The sequence below is a fragment of the Salmo salar genome, chromosome ssa01 (genome assembly GCF_905237065.1).
Source record: "Salmo salar chromosome ssa01, Ssal_v3.1, whole genome shotgun sequence".
Classification (NCBI taxonomy): Eukaryota; Metazoa; Chordata; class Actinopteri; order Salmoniformes; family Salmonidae; genus Salmo; species Salmo salar.
In genome coordinates, this window is record NC_059442.1 from 3,278,038 (window position 1) to 3,295,537 (window position 17,500).

The 17,500-nt window shown below is 44.7% G+C and overlaps 1 protein-coding gene across 1 annotated transcript in view; it reads left to right on the forward strand.

Annotated features, from left to right (window-relative positions):
- The window catches only part of LOC106571075 (polypeptide N-acetylgalactosaminyltransferase 16), a 56,446-nt gene that overhangs the window by 1,054 nt on the left and 37,892 nt on the right, over positions 1–17,500 (forward strand). Inside the window, exons 2-4 of the mRNA XM_045705798.1 lie at positions 10,374–10,558; positions 10,967–11,065; positions 11,161–11,228. Coding sequence (XP_045561754.1) covers positions 10,374–10,558; positions 10,967–11,065; positions 11,161–11,228 — 352 coding nt within the window. The remainder of the gene's footprint in view (positions 1–10,373; positions 10,559–10,966; positions 11,066–11,160; positions 11,229–17,500) is intronic.

Below are 17,500 nucleotides of genomic sequence, written 5' to 3' on the forward strand. Positions count from 1 at the left end.
ACAACAGCTACGACTGTGTTGTAGAATCTACAGAATCTATTCTCTGCAATATAAACCGAGACCCATTGAACATGTAGATACAAATATGGCATATATAGGGTGGAGGACAAATGTAGGTCTGTAGCCTTTACAGACGGTTCATGAACAAGGATGGATGATATTTCTCGTTTCTTTGGCGTTTATTTCTTTGTCTTGATGCGATATATGTATTTTTCCCCCGCTGGTCTTATCGCTGTGTGGGTCTAGTGGTGCATGGAAAATCACTGCTCTATGTGATCGTGGACATGCCATTTTTTGAATTCTTGACATATTTTGAGTTGTATTAAATTAGGCCTTGTTAGTTAACTGCAAGGAAAACTATAGACCCACCTGTTGAGTTAGGGAGTAACGGATTACATTTAGAAAGTAACTTACCCAAACCTGCCCTCCTGAAAAAAAAACTATTTTAGGATTTTATTGTCCGTTTCCATATCATCTACTCAGGTCAATGTCTAGTAGACTCTTATTAGGCCTCTTATGACCTTTAGGAAAATAATGACATTTATTTTCACGGTCTATAATTCCCGACAGACATTTTTAAAAAATTAAAAAAATAAATATGAATGTAACATTGCATTTTTATAACAGGTTCATGACGGAGCTGTAAAACACTAGTAAAAGAGTTCAGGACGAATGCGCCAAGAAACTGGAACACTTACCTTGGAATAGTTTTTATTTACTAGATTAATGAAATCCAGTCAGCTGTGCTTAGTGGCTCAGGCATTGGAAGAAATACCCACGTGTTGATGTGGCCCCTAGTCCTCCAAAATAGCCCTCTCACAGGTGCCAATGCTTCTCATTGTGACTGGAGAAAATATGAAGAGGTTATGGGTGAAGGCCTATACAACCGTAAAGTCAATAGGCCGCACTACAGGCTATAAAAACTAAGACTATGGTCTTCTTTTGTAGTCAATGTTACAGTGGAATTCCAAGTTCTAGGGCTTTATAGCCAATGGCCTTTAAACTATTAATCTTCTCAAACAAAAGGGAAAAAAGCATGGCATCATCCATTCAAAGCAATATACACACACAGTAGTATTGTACTGGTACCATATCAATCCTGTTTGCATTTGTCACACAACGTGACAAATTTAAACAAGATTTCTCCATATGGAGAAAGGGAACAGGCTATATCCAGTCTCTATATGGAGAAAGGGAACAGGCTATATCCAGTCTCTATATGGAGAAAGGGAACAGGCTATATCCAGTCTCTATATGGAGAAAGGGAACAGGCTATATCCAGTCTCTATATGGAGAAAGGGAACAGGCTATATCCAGTCTCCATATGGAGAAAGGGAACAGGCTATATCCAGTCTCCATATGGAGAAAGGGAACAGGCTATATCCAGTCTCCATATGGAGAAAGGGAACAGGCTATATCCAGTCTCCATATGGAGAAAGGGAACAGGCTATATCCAGTCTCCATATGGAGAAAGGGAACAGGCTATATCCAGTCTCTATATGGAGAAAGGGAACAGGCTATATCCAGTCTCTATATGGAGAAAGGGAACAGGCTATATCCAGTCTCCATATGGAGAAAGGGAACAGGCTATATCCAGTCTCTATATGGAGAAAGGGAACAGGCTATATCCAGTCTCCATATGGAGAAAGGGAACAGGCTATATCCAGTCTCTATATGGAGAAAGGGAACAGGCTATATCCAGTCTCCATATGGAGAAAGGGAACAGGCTATATCCAGTCTCCATATGGAGAAAGGGAATAGGCTATATCCAGTCTCTATATGGAGAAAGGGAACAGGCTATATCCAGTCTCCATATGGAGAAAGGGAACAGGCTATATCCAGTCTCCATATGGAGAAAGGGAACAGGCTATATCCAGTCTCTATATGGAGAAAGGGAACAGGCTATATCCAGTCTCCATATGGAGAAAGGGAACAGGCTATATCCAGTCTCTATATGGAGAAAGGGAACAGGCTATATCCAGTCTCTATATGGAGAAAGGGAACAGGTTGAGAGGTACTAGTTTCCCAGATGAGGTAAACCATGAAGCAAACACATGGTACTATGTTCTATGATCTCAGTGTTTTGTAGACCTAACCGTAGTAAAAAAAACAATAGCACAATCACATCTAAGTTTTTGTTTTACAATGACTTGAGTGGAAAACATCTGCTGTTAATTGCACATGCAGAGCACCATCAAAGAGTGGCTGGGCCCATCAATAAAAACAATTGTAGGGGCGAACTGCAATATTCCAAGTTACATTAACGTTAGGTGGTTTCCAAGGTGCATTCCAGGATTTGTTCACAAGCAACTATCCCTCTGGCTATGGATGTCTAGGAAATAGGCCTAACCTTAACCCCAAATCGTAACCCTAACACCAAACACCAAGTCTTCCCTGTGGCTCAGTTGGTAGAGCATGGTGTTTGCAATGCCAGCATGGTGTTTGCAATGCCAGGGTTGTGGGTTCAATTCCCACAGGAGGCCAGTAGAATTTTTTTTAATTTTTTTAAATGCATGAAATGAAATGTATGCATTCACTACTGTAAGTTGCTCTGGGTAAGAGTGTCTGCTAAATGACTAAAAAACCACAAAAAAAATGTAACACACCCAATCCTGAACATTCCGTTAGTGTGTCTAGAATCTAGAATGGAACACCAGGCTCTCCATGCTGTCTCTGTGTGGACGGGGTGCCCTCCACAACCTGCTGTCTCTGTGTGGACGTGGTGCCCTCCACAACCTGCTGTCTCTGTGTGGACGGGGTGCCCTCCACAACCTGCTGTCTCTGTGTGGACGGGGTGCCCTCCACAACCTGCTGTCTCTGTGTGGACGGGGTGCCCTCCACAACCTGCTGTCTCTGTGTGGACGTGGTGCCCTCCACAACCTGCTGTCTCTGTGTGGACGTGGTGCCCTCCACAACCTGCTGTCTCTGTGTGGACGGGGTGCCCTCCACAACCTGCTGTCTCTGTGTGGACGTGGTGCCCTCCACAACCTGCTGTCTCTGTGTGGACGGGGTGCCCTCCACAACCTGCTGTCTCTGTGTGGACGGGGTGCCCTCCACAACCTGCTGTCTCTGTGTGGACGGGGTGCCCTCCACAACCTGCTGTCTCTGTGTGGACGTGGTGCCCTCCACAACCTGCTGTCTCTGTGTGGACGGGGTGCCCTCCACAACCTGCTGTCTCTGTGTGGACGTGGTGCCCTCCACAACCTGCTGTCTCTGTGTGGACGGGGTGCCCTCCACAACCTGCTGTCTCTGTGTGGACGGGGTGCCCTCCACAACCTGCTGTCTCTGTGTGGACGGGGTGCCCTCCACAACCTGCTGTCTCTGTGTGGACGGGGTGCCCTCCACAACCTGCTGTCTCTGTGTGGACGGGGTGCCCTCCACAACCTGCTGTCTCTGTGTGGACGGGGTGCCCTCCACAACCTGGGGTTCCTGACGTCATTCAGGATGACTGTATGTCATGGTCCCATCATGAGTCCCTGGGATACAGTTAATGGCAAGGAATTAGACCAAATATCACTGGTTACTGTGTATCCTTGCCTTTATTCCTGTCTTCATCATCATTAAAACATTTTAAGAAGACTTTATAGTAGGAGTTCTCAATTACATTTCCGCCGTTAACCGAATGTTACCTTCAGCGAATGCCAGAAGATGGTGATAAATAATTTGTATACTGCAAATTGACCACAAGAATCCCAAACAGACATGGGGCTCTATTTTAAACAAACCTAACGCGATGGTACATCTATGCCCAGGCGATAGCGCTATAGGTTCAAGGGTGTTTTAGAAATATTTGAACTATTTTCACTATCAAAATGATCCGTGCACTTGCTGGCGTTAGCGCGAAAGGGCAGGGTTTTGATGAATGAACAATGTGTGGCTGTGTCGACGCTTAGCCCCTCAATGGCCAATCAGAACGTGCTCCATAGCGAAATACGTGGTTGTTTCACGTAGTGTATTAGCGGTGTTTTATGTATTGCCGTGAAATCAACTCAAATTCCAATGTTAGTCCATTTATAGTTTGTTAAATGGCTTACAGAAACGAAATAACAAAATGTAGATCTATCTTTGCTAAATACGTTAACTTGAACCCATTTTGCAGTCCACATTGTTCTCAGCAATTGCATGTCTTCAATAACATTCACACTGATATAAGGGCTTGGTCTACTATAAATTAAATTATGGCTTAGCGTGGACATGCCAAACATTGACCAATAAGCAAGATTCAATTCATTATTGATAAGGCCTAAAAAGAGAATAAATAATTCTAATCAAATTCTAAACAAGATTTAAAAAAAACTAGTTTTAAATAGGCTGTCACACTTACAGGCCCCATCATTTCTGCCCGTGGGCATAACATTTTAAAACAACGCAGACGATAGAGAGTTTTACGCACATCCAAACTTTCCACAGTAGCTGGACAAAGATCCTATATGAATAGAGATCATGTCCGCTCACCGTTCCACTGCTCCCCAATAGGCCTGAACATAATCGGAACCATTTTACAGATCAGGTCTCATTCACACATCTCCAGAAGTTTTATTTCAAGCGCGCCACGGACGTTGTCCCCATAATACCAGGAATGTGAATCATTCTAATACGTTTGGTTATAATAAAACTGAATGAAAAACAAGAATAAAATCGGCATAATAAAGACATTGCTGTTGAACCAGCCTTCTTTATAGTAGGCCTAAAGGAACATATAAAACGGAAAACAAGGAGTTTTTAATAGGTTACAGATAACTTCTAAATATGAGGTTCGCTGCAATTCACCGAGGTTTTCATCTCTCTTTTCATGATGGTCACGGACACGTAACCGACATCTTGGAGTGGGTTTTACGGCACGTCCAAAACGGGACCTGCATGGCTAAAATAATGTGGGCCAGTCTCCTGCATGGTTAAAATAATGTGGGTCTGCCTCCTGCATGGTTAAAATAATGTGGGCCTGTCTCCTGCATGGCTAAAATAATGTGGGCCTGTCTCCTGCATGGTTAAAATAATGTGGGCCAGCCTCCTGCATGGCTAAAATAATGTGGGTCTGCCTCCTGCATGGCTAAAATAATGTGGGCCAGTCTCCTGCATGGCTAAAATAATGTGGGCCAGTCTCCTGCATGGCTAAAATAATGTGGGCCAGCCTCCTGCATGGTTAAAATAATGTGGGCCAGCCTCCTGCATGGTTAAAATAATGTGGGCCAGCCTCCTGCATGGCTAAAATAATGTGGGCCAGCCTCCTGCATGGTTAAAATAATGTGGGCCAGCCTCCTGCATGGTTAAAATAATGTGGGCCAGCCTCCTGCATGGTTAAAATAATGTGGGCCAGCCTCCTGCATGGTTAAAATAATGTGGGCCAGTCTACAATGCAGAAAAAAAGGGAATGTCGGCTCACTGTTTGACTCCTCTCAAACTTTATATTTTAATAAAGCTTTGGTGATTTAATATTTATTTCCAAGTGGTCTCAGCAGCCAAAACCCTTTATCGACAGTCTTGACTACTTTGCGATTGCATTGGACAGACAACAAAAAACTTTAATTGAGAGGAGGGGGGCTATGCTTGGTTTTTATAAAAATAAAACGAAATGGGAAATGACATATGTTTCTAAATACGAAATATACAGGCACCAGAAGCACATTAGGCTACTCTTGTTCCGTGTTCATATGGGCAGTGTGCGTCACGGCTGAATAGGCTGAGTTTCCGCTGTCGAAATTCATAACATAACTAACTGCGTTACAGATAAAAACCCGTTTTTGGTTGGTTTTAAATATCCTTATCAGTTCTGCCTGTAATTAGCACTTTGGATTATGTTTTATAAGGACACACCTCAAATATTTTCCACCCCTCACATCTAAGCGCAAGTGAGCTGATATGAGACAGGTAAATTCCCGAACCTTTGCGTTAAGGCTGGAACATACCAGTGAGACAGTTTTTACTTTTCTTCTCTCTCTCTTTCTCTCTTTCTTTCTCTCTTTCTTTCTTCACTTCTTCCTTCCTTTGCTTCTTTCTTTAGTAACCATGGTATTAAATTAGACTCAGTGATGTTATCAGAACAGTGCTGTAATGTAATTAGAGTTTTGTTTGTTATGTGAGCATCATTACATTATATTTATTTTTCCATGAGTGCAACACCCCCCTCCCTCTCCTCTTCCATGCTTTATTGAGCTCAACCCCCCCTCCTCTTCCATGCTGTATTGAGCTCAAACCCCCCCTCCTCTTCCATGCTGTATTGAGCTCAACCCCCCCTCCTCTTCCATGCTTTATTGAGCTCAACCCCCCCTCCTCTTCCATGCTGTATTGACCTCAAACCCCCCCTCCTCTTCCAAGCTGTATTGAGCTCAACCCCCCCTCCTCTTCCATGCTGTATTGAGCTCAACCCCCCTCCTCTTCCATGCTGTATTGAGCTCAACCCCCCTCCTCTTCCATGCTTTATTGAGCTCAACCCCCCTCCTCTTCCATGCTGTATTGAGCTCAAACCCCCCCTCCTCTTCCATGCTGTATTGAGCTCAACCCCCCTCCTCTTCCATGCTGTATTGAGCTCGACCCCCCCTCCTCTTCCATGCTGTATTGAGCTCAACCCCCCCTCCTCTTCCATGCTGTATTGAGCTCAAACCCCCCCTCCTCTTCCATGCTGTATTGAGCTCAAACCCCCCCTCCTCTTCCATGCTGTATTGAGCTTTCTGACAACGCAGTGAGTCTCAGGCCATTGAAATGAGGTCATAAGAGTCCTCCTTGTAATTGGGTAGTGATGGCTCCAGATTCCCCAGGGGAGTCACAACCATGAGACCAAGAGACCAAGTTTATTATAGATCAGTGTTATAATAGCAGGCCTATTGAACATCATAATGAAGCAGTCATAATGAAGCAGGCCTATTGAACATCATAATGAAGCAGTCATAATGAAGCAGGCCTATTGAACATCATAATGAAGCAGTCATAATGAAGCAGGCCTAGTGAACATCATAATGAAGCAGTCATAATGAAGCAGGCCTATTGAACATCATAATGAAGCAGTCATAATGAAGCAGGCCTATTGAACATCATAATGAAGCAGTCATAATGAAGTAGGCCTAGTGAACATCATAACGAAGCAGGTCTATTGAACATCATAATGAAGCAGGCCTATTTAACATAATGAAGCAGGCCTATTGAACATCACAATGAAGCAGGCCTATTGAACATCATAATGAAGCAGGCATATTGAACATCATAATGAAGCAGGCCTATTGAACATCATAATGAAGCAGGCCTATTGAACATCATAATGAAGCAGGTCTATTGAACATCATAATGAAGCAGGCCTATTGAACATCATAATGAAGCAGGCCTATTGAACATCATAATGAAGCAGGTCTATTGAACATCATAATGAAGCAGGCCTATTGAACATCACAATGAAGCAGGTCTATTGAACATCATAATGAAGCAGGCCTATTGAACATCATAATGAAGCAGGCCTATTTAACATCATAATGAAGCAGGCCTATTGAACATCATAATGAAGCAGGCCTATTGAACGTCATAATGAAGCAGGCCTATTGAAAATGATAACGAAGCAGGTCTATTGACACATAATGAAGCAGGCCTATTTAACGCATAATGAAGGAGGCCTATTTAACATCGTAATGAAGCAGGCCTATTGAACATCATAATGAAGCAGGCCTATTGAACATCATAATGAAGCAGGCCTATTTAACACATAATGAAGCAGGCCTATTGAACATCATAATGAAGCAGGTCTATTGAACATCATAATGAAGCAGGTCTATTGAACATCATAATGAAGCAGGCACATTGAACATCATAATGAAGCAGGCCTATTGAACATCATAACGAAGCAGGCCTATTTAACATCATAATAAAGCAGGCCTATTTAACATCATAATGAAGCAGGCCTATTGAACATCATAATGAAGCAGGCTTATTAAAAATGATAACGAAGCAGGCCTATTTAACATAATGAAGCAGGCCTATTTAACATAATGAAGGAGGCCTATTTAAAGTAATGAAGCAGGCCTATTGAACATCATAATGAAGCAGGCCTATTGAACATCATAATGAAGCAGGTCTATTTAACATAACGAAGCAGGCCTATTGAACATCATAACGAAGCAGGCCTATTGAACATAATGAATCAGGCATATTGAACATCACAATGAAGCAGGCCTATTGAACATCATAATGAAGCAGGCCTATTTAACATCATAATGAAGCTGTCTGTCTGTCTGTCTGTCTGTCTGTCTGTCTGTCTGTCTGTCTGTCTGTCTGTCTGTCTGTCTGTCTGTCTGTCTGTCTGTCTGTCTGTCTGTCTGTCTGTCTGCCTGCCTGCCTGCCTGCCTGCCTGCCTGCCTGCCTGTCTGTGTGAGGAAACCCATTCTTCCTGTTTAAACACCTAATCTACTAATCTGGCCATAAATCTGTAGACATCCCATCATCTGTGTATCTAGGAGACCCTATAGACATCACATATATTGAGTTGCACCTTCTAATGGAAGCCGAAGGTCAAATTTCAATTCCATCCTCTCTTTCCCTCAGACAACGTCTCCCCCTTTCCTTCAAATATTCATCCCCTGTGTCATCGTTCCTCTCTTCCACTTTATTTGCCTCTCACTCCTACACCTCCTCTGTGTCCTCTGTCTCTCTCTCTCTCTGTCATCTGTAAAGCCATCAATTAAAGTCGAATAGAAACACTCATTATCATGAAACATCTGGGTTAAAAGATTCCAGTTTGAGTGCAGTTCATACAGATAACAGAGTCAGATTCCAGTTCATACAGATAACAGAGTCAGATTCCAGTTCATACAGATAACATAGTCAGATTCCAGTTCATACAGATAACAGAGTCAGATTCCAGTTCATACAGATAATTCACTAGATTAGAATTGCAAGTTCTTTCTGCAGCTTCTGAGAAGCGGAGTCCCAAATGGCCCCCTTTATTCCCTATATAGTGCACTACTTTTGACCAGAGCCCTATAGCCCCTGGTGCACTATGTAGGGATATATGGGGTCCATTTGGGACACAAGTTCTCTCAGTTTGTACTCTTCTCCTGAGAAATGGAAAGGGAGGTCATGAATGTGCCTGACAGACCTGGATAAATTAATCTGAGAGATTTCTGTCCTCTAGGTGTGTGTGTGTGAGCGTGCGTGTGTGTGAGCGTGTGTGTGAGCGCGTGTGTGAGCGTGTGTGTGATTGTGAGTGTGTGTGAGCGTGTGTGTGAGCGTGTGTGTGAGCGCGTGTGTGAGCGTGTGTGTGATTGTGAGTGTGTGTGAGCGTGTGTGTGAGCGTGTGTGTGAGCGCGTGTGTGAGCGCGTGTGTGAGCGTGTGTGTGATTGTGAGTGTGTGTGAGTGAGCTCTAAGCTTTAAGCCTCTCCCCTGACAGACCATTAATAACACAGAACTGAAGAATGCAGTTCTCTCTGTTCTCTTTCCATTCCTCTTTAATTCCATCCTCTCTTTCCCTCAGACAACGTCTCCCCTTTCCTTCAAATATTCATCACCTGTGTCATCGTTCCTCTCTTCCACTTTATTTTCCTCTCAGCCTCTCACTCCTACACCTCCTCTGTGTCCTCTGTCTCTCTCTCTCTGTCATCCTCTGTGTCCTCTCTCTCTCTCTCTCTGTCATCCTCTGTGTCCTCTGTCTCTCTCTCTCTGTCATCCTCTGTGTCCTCTGTGTCCTCTGTCTCTCTCTCTCTGTCATCCTCTGTGTCCTCTGTCTCTCTCTCTCTGTCATCCTCTGTGTCCTCTCTCTCTCTCTCTGTCATCCTCTGTATCCTCTCTCTCTCTCTCTCTGTCATCCTCTGTGTCCTCTGTCTCTCTCTCTGTCATCCTCTGTGTCCTCTGTGTCCTCTGTCTCTCTCTCTCTGTCATCCTCTGTCCTCTCTCTCTCTCTCTCTGTCATCCTCTGTGTCCTCTCTCTCTCTCTGTCATCCTCTGTGTCCTCTCTCTCTCTCTCTCTGTCATCCTCTGTGTCCTCTGTGTCCTCTGTCTCTCTCTCTCTGTCATCCTCTGTGATCCTCTGCCATCAATTAAAGTCGAATGGAAACACTCATTATGATGAAATATCTTGGTTAAAATATTCCAGTTCATACAGATAACATTAGAGTCTGATTCCAGTTCATACAGATAATATTAGAGTCATGCTTTAGACTGGATGTCTCACACCTTTGAGGATGATGGAAACGGTGACAGTATGTGGATTTTCAAACAGGGTTGATAGCTTTACCAAACATCTACAGTGTGAGAGATGAGAGTTGACATCAATAAGACTAAAACATCTGCTAAACAGAGCCATGATATCTTCGAACTGGTAAACCCATCTTTCCTTCTGACCCCAGCTTCCTGTGTTTTTGACCGGCCTGACCTCTGTGTGATCTTCCCCCTGCAGGTGACCCAGTCCCCGCGGGTGGAGCCGCAGCAGGGTCAGCTCATTGGGAGCTTCGATGAGAAGGCGTACCTGTTGGGGAAACAGCTGAAGGCGGGAGACGACCCTTACAGAGACCACGCCTTCAACCTGGCCGAGAGCGACCGACTGGGCTCAGAGCGGGCCATCAGAGATACACGGCACTACAGGTGACTAAACACAGACCGACTGGGCTCAGAGCGGGCCATCAGATACACACAGCTCTAAACACAGACCGACTGGGCTCAGAGCGGGCCATCAGATACACACAGCTCTAAACACAGACCGACTGGGCTCAGAGCGGGCCATCAGAGATACACAGCTCTAAACACAGACCGACTGGGCTCAGAGCGGGCCATCAGATACACACAGCTCTAAACACAGACCGACTGGGCTCAGAGCGGGCCATCAGAGATACACACAGCTCTAAACACAGACCGACTGGGCTCAGAGCGGGCCATCAGAGATACACAGCTCTAAACACAGACCGACTGCTTTCATGTGCAGGGTGAACAGGACAATATGCACAGTAGTTGTGAATACTTTACTAAACCAGTGTTGCTTCTTATTGTTTGTAGATGTGCCTCCGTGAATTACGACGCTAACCTTCCTCCTACGAGCATCATCATCACCTTCCACAATGAAGCTCGCTCCACCCTGCTACGCACCATCAAAAGGTAAAGGAACCGTTGTGTCACAATGAAGAATTGACCCTCCGATATAGTGTTTAATGCTGCCTTTTTCTCTCCTCTCGTCTCCCGCCTTCTCTCAGTGTCCTGATGAGGAGCCCTCCCTCTCTGATCCAGGAGATCATACTGATAGACGACTTCAGTACCGACCGTGAGTCTCTCTGCTCGTTCTCAGTCCTCCTGTTTAAATAGTCTCTAGTCTTCAAACGGCTCCCACCGTGAGGTTCTGACAATAAACCTGCTCTCTGTGAGGTCCCCCGTCCGTTCTCTGTCAGTCTCCACTCTCTATAAATGTCTCTTTACAAGATGTTAAGAGCTGATTCTCTCTATTTCTGTCTTACGTTGTTTTGACCTTGTGCGTCGACCCTGTCAGAAAAACACCGCGGAGAAAGAACGTGAAGAGACAGACGGGGAGACCGAGAGAAGGACATGTTCAGACATTTAGACTGGAGCTTTTGTCAAGGGATGTATCCAGGATCTGTTGTCACAAGAGATTGGGTCATTTTATTAAAGTCAGCCAGGAGAATGATATGACCTCACACACACACACACACACACACACACACACACACACAGTACACAGTACACACACACACACACACACACACACACACACACACACACACACACACACACACACACACACACACACACACACACACACACACACACACAGAGAGATATCGAAGCTGGCACAGTCTCCTAACAGGAGGTTTAAGCAGCAGATGAAGCAGCAGTAGGTCTTTGCGAGTAACGAAATATACTTTCAAACATGACGTTTAGGAGTCGGGGGTTTGGGACAGACACCTCTCAGTAGATATAACATGTAGTTTAGGAGTCGGGGGTTTGGGACAGACACCTCTCAGTAGATATAACATGTAGTTTAGGAGTCGGGGGTTTGGGACAGACACCTCTCAGTAGATATAACATGTAGTTTAGGAGTCGGGGTTTGGGACAGACACCTCTCAGTAGATATAACATGTAGTTTAGGAGTCGGGGGTTTGGGACAGACACCTCTCAGTAGATATAACATGTAGTTTAGGAGTCGGGGGTTTGGGACAGACACCTCTCAGTAGATATAACATGTAGTTTAGGAGTCGGGGGTTTGGGACAGACACCTCTCAGTAGATATAACATGTAGTTTAGGAGTCGGGGTTTGGGACAGACACCTCTCAGTAGATATAACATGTAGTTTAGGAGTCAGGGGTTTGGGACAGACACCTCTCAGTAGATATAACATGTAGTTTAGGAGTCAGGGGTTTGGGACAGACACCTCTCAGTAGATATAACATGTAGTTTAGGAGTCAGGGGTTTGGGACAGACACCTCTCAGTAGATATAACATGTAGTTTAGGAGTCAGGGGTTTGGGACAGACACCTCTCAGTAGATATAACATGTAGTTTAGGAGTCAGGGGTTTGGGACAGACACCTCTCAGTAGATATAACATGTAGTTTAGGAGTCAGGGGTTTGGGACAGACACCTCTCAGTAGATATAACATGTAGTTTAGGAGTCAGGGGTTTGGGACAGACACCTCTCAGTAGATATAACATGTAGTTTAGGAGTCAGGGGTTTGGGACAGACACCTCTCAGTAGATATAACATGTAGTTTAGGAGTCAGGGGTTTGGGACAGACACCTCTCAGTAGATATAACATGTAGTTTAGGAGTCGGGGTTTGGGACAGACACCTCTCAGTAGATATAACATGTAGTTTAGGAGTCGGGGGTTTGGGACAGACACCTCTCAGTAGATATAACATGTAGTTTAGGAGTCGGGGGTTTGGGACAGACACCTCTCAGTAGATATAACATGTAGTTTAGGAGTCGGGGGTTTGGGACAGACACCTCTCAGTAGATATAACATGTAGTTTAGGAGTCGGGGGTTTGGGACAGACACCTCTCAGTAGATATAACATGTAGTTTAGGAGTCGGGGTTTGGGACAGACACCTCTCAGTAGATATAACATGTAGTTTAGGAGTCGGGGGTTTGGGACAGACACCTCTCAGTAGATATAACATGTAGTTTAGGAGTCGGGGGTTTGGGACAGACACCTCTCAGTAGATATAACATGTAGTTTAGGAGTCGGGGGTTTGGGACAGACACCTCTCAGTAGATATAACATGTAGTTTAGGAGTCGGGGGTTTGGGACAGACACCTCTCAGTAGATATAACATGTAGTTTAGGAGTCGGGGGTTTGGGACAGACACCTCTCAGTAGATATAACATGTAGTTTAGGAGTCAGGGGTTTGGGACAGACACCTCTCAGTAGATATAACATGTAGTTTAGGAGTCAGGGGTTTGGGACAGACACCTCTCAGTAGATATAACATGTAGTTTAGGAGTCAGGGGTTTGGGACAGACACCTCTCAGTAGATATAACATGTAGTTTAGGAGTCAGGGGTTTGGGACAGACACCTCTCAGTAGATATAACATGTAGTTTAGGAGTCAGGGGTTTGGGACAGACACCTCTCAGTAGATATAACATGTAGTTTAGGAGTCAGGGGTTTGGGACAGACACCTCTCAGTAGATATAACATGTAGTTTAGGAGTCGGGGGTTTGGGACAGACACCTCTCAGTAGATATAACATGTAGTTTAGGAGTCGGGGTTTGGGACAGACACCTCTCAGTAGATATAACATGTAGTTTAGGAGTCGGGGGTTTGGGACAGACACCTCTCAGTAGATATAACATGTAGTTTAGGAGTCGGGGGTTTGGGACAGACACCTCTCAGTAGATATAACATGTAGTTTAGGAGTCGGGGTTTGGGACAGACACCTCTCAGTAGATATAACATGTAGTTTAGGAGTCGGGGGTTTGGGACAGACACCTCTCAGTAGATATAACATGTAGTTTAGGAGTCGGGGGTTTGGGACAGACACCTCTCAGTAGATATAACATGTAGTTTAGGAGTCGGGGGTTTGGGACAGACACCTCTCAGTAGATATAACATGTAGTTTAGGAGTCAGGGGTTTGGGACAGACACCTCTCAGTAGATATAACATGTAGTTTAGGAGTCAGGGGTTTGGGACAGACACCTCTCAGTAGATATAACATGTAGTTTAGGAGTCAGGGGTTTGGGACAGACACCTCTCAGTAGATATAACATGTAGTTTAGGAGTCAGGGGTTTGGGACAGACACCTCTCAGTAGATATAACATGTAGTTTAGGAGTCAGGGGTTTGGGACAGACACCTCTCAGTAGATATAACATGTAGTTTAGGAGTCAGGGGTTTGGGACAGACACCTCTCAGTAGATATAACATGTAGTTTAGGAGTCAGGGGTTTGGGACAGACACCTCTCAGTAGATATAACATGTAGTTTAGGAGTCAGGGGTTTGGGACAGACACCTCTCAGTAGATATAACATGTAGTTTAGGAGTCAGGGGTTTGGGACAGACACCTCTCAGTAGATATAACATGTAGTTTAGGAGTCGGGGGTTTGGGACAGACACCTCTCAGTAGATATAACATGTAGTTTAGGAGTCGGGGGTTTGGGACAGACACCTCTCAGTAGATATAACATGTAGTTTAGGAGTCGGGGGTTTGGGACAGACACCTCTCAGTAGATATAACATGTAGTTTAGGAGTCGGGGGTTTGGGACAGACACCTCTCAGTAGATATAACATGTAGTTTAGGAGTCGGGGGTTTGGGACAGACACCTCTCAGTAGATATAACATGTAGTTTAGGAGTCGGGGGTTTGGGACAGACACCTCTCAGTAGATATAACATGTAGTTTAGGAGTCGGGGGTTTGGGACAGACACCTCTCAGTAGATATAACATGTAGTTTAGGAGTCGGGGGTTTGGGACAGACACCTCTCAGTAGATATAACATGTAGTTTAGGAGTCGGGGGTTTGGGACAGACACCTCTCAGTAGATATAACATGTAGTTTAGGAGTCGGGGGTTTGGGACAGACACCTCTCAGTAGATATAACATGTAGTTTAGGAGTCGGGGGTTCGGGACAGACACCTCTCAGTAGATATAACATGTAGTTTAGGAGTCAGGGGTTCGGGACAGACACCTCTCAGTAGATATAACATGTAGTTTAGGAGTCAGGGGTTCGGGACAGACACCTCTCAGTAGATATAACATGTAGTTTAGGAGTCGGGGGTTTGGGACAGACACCTCTCAGTAGATATAACATGTAGTTTAGGAGTCGGGGGTTTGGGACAGACACCTCTCAGTAGATATAACATGTAGTTTAGGAGTCGGGGGTTTGGGACAGACACCTCTCAGTAGATATAACATGTAGTTTAGGAGTCGGGGGTTTGGGACAGACACCTCTCAGTAGATATAACATGTAGTTTAGGAGTCGGGGGTTTGGGACAGACACCTCTCAGTAGATATAACATGTAGTTTAGGAGTCGGGGGTTTGGGACAGACACCTCTCAGTAGATATAACATGTAGTTTAGGAGTCGGGGGTTTGGGACAGACACCTCTCAGTAGATATAACATGTAGTTTAGGAGTCGGGGGTTTGGGACAGACACCTCTCAGTAGATATAACATGTAGTTTAGGAGTCAGGGGTTTGGGACAGACACCTCTCAGTAGATATAACATGTAGTTTAGGAGTCAGGGGTTTGGGACAGACACCTCTCAGTAGATATAACATGTAGTTTAGGAGTCAGGGGTTTGGGACAGACACCTCTCAGTAGATATAACATGTAGTTTAGGAGTCAGGGGTTTGGGACAGACACCTCTCAGTAGATATAACATGTAGTTTAGGAGTCAGGGGTTTGGGACAGACACCTCTCAGTAGATATAACATGTAGTTTAGGAGTCAGGGGTTTGGGACAGACACCTCTCAGTAGATATAACATGTAGTTTAGGAGTCGGGGGTTTGGGACAGACACCTCTCAGTAGATATAACATGTAGTTTAGGAGTCGGGGGTTTGGGACAGACACCTCTCAGTAGATATAACATGTAGTTTAGGAGTCGGGGGTTTGGGACAGACACCTCTCAGTAGATATAACATGTAGTTTAGGAGTCAGGGGTTTGGGACAGACACCTCTCAGTAGATATAACATGTAGTTTAGGAGTCAGGGGTTTGGGACAGACACCTCTCAGTAGATATAACATGTAGTTTAGGAGTCAGGGGTTTGGGACAGACACCTCTCAGTAGATATAACATGTAGTTTAGGAGTCGGGGGTTTGGGACAGACACCTCTCAGTAGATATAACATGTAGTTTAGGAGTCAGGGGTTTGGGACAGACACCTCTCAGTAGATATAACATGTAGTTTAGGAGTCAGGGGTTTGGGACAGACACCTCTCAGTAGATATAACATGTAGTTTAGGAGTCAGGGGTTTGGGACAGACACCTCTCAGTAGATATAACATGTAGTTTAGGAGTCGGGGGTTTGGGACAGACACCTCTCAGTAGATATAACATGTAGTTTAGGAGTCAGGGGTTTGGGACAGACACCTCTCAGTAGATATAACATGTAGTTTAGGAGTCAGGGGTTTGGGACAGACACCTCTCAGTAGATATAACATGTAGTTTAGGAGTCAGGGGTTTGGGACAGACACCTCTCAGTAGATATAACATGTAGTTTAGGAGTCGGGGGTTTGGGACAGACACCTCTCAGTAGATATAACATGTAGTTTAGGAGTCAGGGGTTTGGGACAGACACCTCTCAGTAGATATAACATGTAGTTTAGGAGTCAGGGGTTTGGGACAGACACCTCTCAGTAGATATAACATGTAGTTTAGGAGTCGGGGGTTTGGGACAGACACCTCTCAGTAGATATAACATGTAGTTTAGGAGTCGGGGGTTTGGGACAGACACCTCTCAGTAGATATAACATGTAGTTTAGGAGTCGGGGGTTTGGGACAGACACCTCTCAGTAGATATAACATGTAGTTTAGGAGTCAGGGGTTTGGGACAGACACCTCTCAGTAGATATAACATGTAGTTTAGGAGTCAGGGGTTTGGGACAGACACCTCTCAGTAGATATAACATGTAGTTTAGGAGTCAGGGGTTTGGGACAGACACCTCTCAGTAGATATAACATGTAGTTTAGGAGTCAGGGGTTTGGGACAGACACCTCTCAGTAGATATAACATGTAGTTTAGGAGTCAGGGGTTTGGGACAGACACCTCTCAGTAGATATAACATGTAGTTTAGGAGTCGGGGGTTTGGGACAGACACCTCTCAGTAGATATAACATGTAGTTTAGGAGTCGGGGGTTTGGGACAGACACCTCTCAGTAGATATAACATGTAGTTTAGGAGTCAGGGGTTTGGGACAGACACCTCTCAGTAGATATAACATGTAGTTTAGGAGTCAGGGGTTTGGGACAGACACCTCTCAATAGCAATAGTTGTCTATACAATGACTTTGTACTATATTAATCTGACAATATGTTTGTTATTGCCTTGGCTTGAATTAAAACATACTGTATCATGAAGTAATTC